The sequence below is a fragment of the Mastomys coucha genome, unplaced genomic scaffold (assembly GCF_008632895.1).
Source record: "Mastomys coucha isolate ucsf_1 unplaced genomic scaffold, UCSF_Mcou_1 pScaffold4, whole genome shotgun sequence".
Taxonomy (NCBI): Eukaryota; Metazoa; Chordata; class Mammalia; order Rodentia; family Muridae; genus Mastomys; species Mastomys coucha.
The window spans coordinates 23,174,847-23,179,254 of NW_022196910.1; the positions used below are offsets into that span (position 1 = coordinate 23,174,847).

General features: G+C 37.8%; 1 protein-coding gene across 2 annotated transcripts in view; it reads right to left on the reverse strand.

Annotated features, from left to right (window-relative positions):
- Nucleotides 1-135: 135 nt before the first annotated feature.
- Nucleotides 136-4,408, reverse strand: part of Mrpl42 (mitochondrial ribosomal protein L42) — a 23,414-nt gene continuing 19,141 nt past the window's right edge. For both annotated transcript variants that reach the window (XM_031348863.1, XM_031348862.1), the window contains one exon: nt 136-306. In XM_031348863.1, the coding sequence (XP_031204723.1) occupies nt 261-306 (46 nt within the window). In that variant the 3' untranslated portion in view covers nt 136-260. The remainder of the gene's footprint in view (nt 307-4,408) is intronic.

A 4,408-nucleotide genomic window follows, 5' to 3' on the forward strand; every position in this document is an offset into this window, starting at 1 on the left:
CAGAAATCCACCTGCCTCTGCCTCCCAAGTGCTGGGATTAAAGGCGTGCGCCACCACCGCCCGGCGGCCCACTCAAGTAGGCTTCTTAAATAAAAACTTTAAATTCACAATTAATATAATGAAATACACACTTAATCCATGAAAGGGTATTTTTATTATTTTCCTATACACCATCTTACTGAATACACCATGTACATTTTCTCAGCTGGCAAATAAGACCCACAGCAAAATTTCCTTGATGCTCAGAGAATCAAGAGTAGTCATCTGTCTTTGGGAGGATTCAGTTTCTTACGACGAGTGTGATACCTTGAGAAGGAAATATTAGAGGTAAGATTACTCCAGTAATTAGTTACTCCAGGTAGATAGCTTACATTTCTGTGATTATTTTCTATTTTTGTTAGAATTATGTGAAAAAGTCAATAAAACTTTATGTACTATTGCATACTTCTCAGGTATTTCTTAGTAATAAGCCACAATCCCCCATTACAAAAATTATTTCCTATCAACTAAACAATTTGGAAAATCTCCTTTCAGGTCTTGAGGACAATTTCACAAGCTGGATTAAAAACAAACACTTATCTTTAAAGAAACCTTATATCATAAATATGTTCTATAAAAATTTTATTGATGATGCAATTATTTCCGCTATATAGGTTAAAGTGAGTGTAGAAACACCCTGCAGTTATTTGAAAGCAATGGGGGCATAGCAAGTCCCCCAAAATAAGAGTATATCTTGTCTGTTTTGTGATTATTATATCTAAACACGAAATGTACTTGTATTTTATATATGTATTATACACATTGTTTGAAGTTTGAAGGTAATCTTATATAATATTTTTAGTGTGGCTGAAATTTGACTGTGACCCTTAAAACTGAGTTAAGTACAGGATTTCCCACTTGTGGAATCAGGTCAGTGCTCAAAAAACCTTTCAGGGCCAGGAATGGTACCCACTTTAATCCCAGCACTTGGGAGGCAGAGACAGGTGGATCTCTATGTTTGAAGCCAGCTGTGTCTACGCAGCATGCACCACCACATACAGCAGACAAATGTATTTCTAAAAACAACTAACTTCTGAAAATTGAGATTTAAAATCCAATTCTGTTTTCAGTCACAATGAAAGGACTTTTTGAGATGAATGTATACATTGTGACCTGTAAACAAGTTCAGAGATGAGAGCAGCGGTACCCATTCGGGGGTCCCACGCCCTCAGGAGTATGTGGTGGGAAAGGCAAGTCTGAGGCTAATATGGGGAACACAGCAAGACCTGTCTCAAGGAAACCTGACACCTCAGCCTTGAAAACGCACACATGTAAAGTAATTTTATATAGACTAAGCAGATTTTATTTTAATATTTAGGAATATATATAACTATTTATATAAATCATGTATGTATAACAACAATTAAAGGACAAAGTCATGAATTTGAATGGCACAAAGATGGGAACAAAACAGGGTTGAGGGAGGGAGGTGAAGGAGGGGGAAGGGAAGATGAAAATGGTGTAATTCTATTATAATCTCAAAAAAGAGCAAAATTATTAAAACAAGAACCCACAAAAACCACAAGCCAACCCCACCCCAAAAACCACCATTACAAAAATTTTCTAACCAAGTAGAACTGCACATGCCTTTGATCCCAGCACTTGGGAGGCAGAAGGAGGTAGGTCTCTTGAGTTTGAGGATAGCCTGGTCTACAGAGCAAGTTCCAAGAAAACCAGGGCTGCACAGAGAAACCCTGTCTCAAAAGGGGGGGCGGGGGGGACGACGACGACAAACAAACAAACAATCTTTTTCTAAAGACCTAATTAAATGAAAAAATGTATCATTTTCAGAGATATAAATATCTAGTTATGTAAGGTATCAACTAGCCTGAAATTGACCTGGGGACCAATGTTATCCTGTTTAAAATTTCAGCAGGCTTTTTAAGGAAAAAGCTTTTTGGAGATGTGCTGATTTCAAGATTTAAGACATAAATACAAGACTGCTAAGAAAACTTTGAAGAGAACAAAAGAGTTAGAGGACTTGAGGCATCGCAAGGCGCATTTCTGGTCACACAGACATATGTCCCTATAGCGCTACATAAGGGCCAACATACATGTCAGCAGAGGACTTGAGCAAGGGGCTAGAGGTGGCAACGGTAGGGTGAGATATATATATATATGATATGATGTGTGTGTATGTATTAATTATATGGCATATAGCCTATTCTGATGCAGTCACAAAGCTGTTCTCCCAGGAAAGAGCTGTGCTGAAGTTGAAACAGCACAAGCCTGAGTGGCACAGCACACAGGCTACCTACCCTACGTTTACCTGCAGGGACTGGGCTAGGAATGGGATACAGAGATCTCCATTTTGTATCTTATACGCCTTTAAAAGCAACACTGTAGTACCTCTAAAAACATTGAAAAAGATTATATATCTCATTTTTAAATCTTAGTGAGTCCCATTCTTCAGATTGCTATACCTTAAAAACTGTGAAATACTGACAAATCAGTCTATATATTGCTTGATTCTTAAGGAAAGAAATGGTTCACTAATGTTCAGAAACAAATATTTTAATCAAAAAATAGACATGTAGACAAAGACAGATCAATGAGTAAAGGTGCCTGCTACACAAGGCTGGCAACCTGAATTCAATCCTTGGAACCTACAGACATCATGCACAAATGCTAACAATAAATAAAATTTTGTATTTTATTTAGATGTGTGTAATATACAGATACTAAGGAAATATGTATTGGGTGATCTGAAAGGACAATAATTGTAGGCTAGATGCTTTCTTTATGCATACAAACTAGCATCTGGGTTTTCTGCTGAGCTCTTTATTGGGAGAGGTATTGGGACAATCAATTCCGCCTAATTAAAATCTGCTTATAATTCAAAGTGCTTCACAATCCTGAGGGGTAAAGATATACTAGGAGATTATGTTAATTAGCAGTCAAAAGCTAATTAGTAGCAATTAGATTAAAGTAAATTAAGATTAAACATAGGTAAGATACGAGATAACACGCTCTGAATGGTCTCCTTGCCTTTAGTCTTTCTCTTTCAAGTGAAATACAGTCAGGGGATTTTCACAACTTCAGTGACTTGGTTATGAACAATGTTTACAAAAGATTAAAGCAATCTGAATGCACAGGAAAGAAGCATGTAACAAGAGCCAGTAATGACATTAAAACGTAGGCTGGAATTCAAGTTTCTGGATACTGTGCAAAATTAAAAGGCTGAGAAGATAGCTCAGTCAGGAAAACGTTTGCCTTATAAGCCTAAGGGCCTGAGTTCAATCCCCAGAGCCCATGTAAACAGAGCTAACTGATATGGCACAGGACTGTACTCCCAGCACCGAAGAGACGGAGACACGTAAGACTCTGGGGCTTCCTGACCAGCCTAGTCTAGCTGGTGAGTTCCAGGCTACTGAGAGATTCTTTAAACCTGAAGTTGTCCCATAAACCTCTCTGCACACCTACATACAGCTGTGGATAGAGAGGTGGATAGGTGATAGAGACAGACAGAAAGATGGATGACAGATAGACAGACAGACAGACTCAGTCCTGACAGTTGTCCTCTGACACCCACATCATCAATGTAACATGCACAAACACATCCACACACTTGTATACACACATAAACACTAATAATAAAATAAGAACATTTTAAGTAAAACAAAAAAGATAGACAGGAGATGCAATGAGGCCATGAATCATGTCTACCCATCTAAGAATATAATTAAAGATACAAAGCTATAGGATGGCTTCCTAATTTGCTTTCATAAACTCTAATTTAATAGTTACGAGGACGGGTGAAAATCTAACAGTATGCATAAACAATATGAGTACTAAGAAACAAAAATCAAAAATGGAGATTAAAACAGACAAGAAGCTGGGCGGATGTGGCGCACACCTTTAATCCCAGCACTTGGGAGGCAGAGGCAGATGGATTGATGGGTTAGAGGCCAGCCTGGTCTACAGAATGAGTTCCAGGACAGAGAACCTGTCTCAGAAAAAAAAAAAAAAAAAAAAAAAAAAAAAAAAAAAATACAAAAGAAACAAACAAAAAAAGATAGAAATTGACAGACTAGAAGTTAGAAAGGAGCTGAGAGGAGATATGATCAGCAAATACATGTATGAAATTATCAAATAAATATAAGATTTTATAAGTGGGTCATCCTACCCGCAACTTGCTTATTCAAACACAGTAAAAATTACTAAGACACTTTTACACTTCAAAAAAATACAGAATGTGCTTGTTGGGGTCGGTCTGGTGCTGCTGGGTATTCAAATGCTACATAGTGTATTCCAAGACCTGGTTGCCCCAAGGAATGAGAACAAGTCCAACAGCTTCTGTTGTACAAACCTTGCCCAAGCAGTCCATTGGTCAGTAAAAGGCTAAAGCCTGTGAGTGGGCAGTAGATTG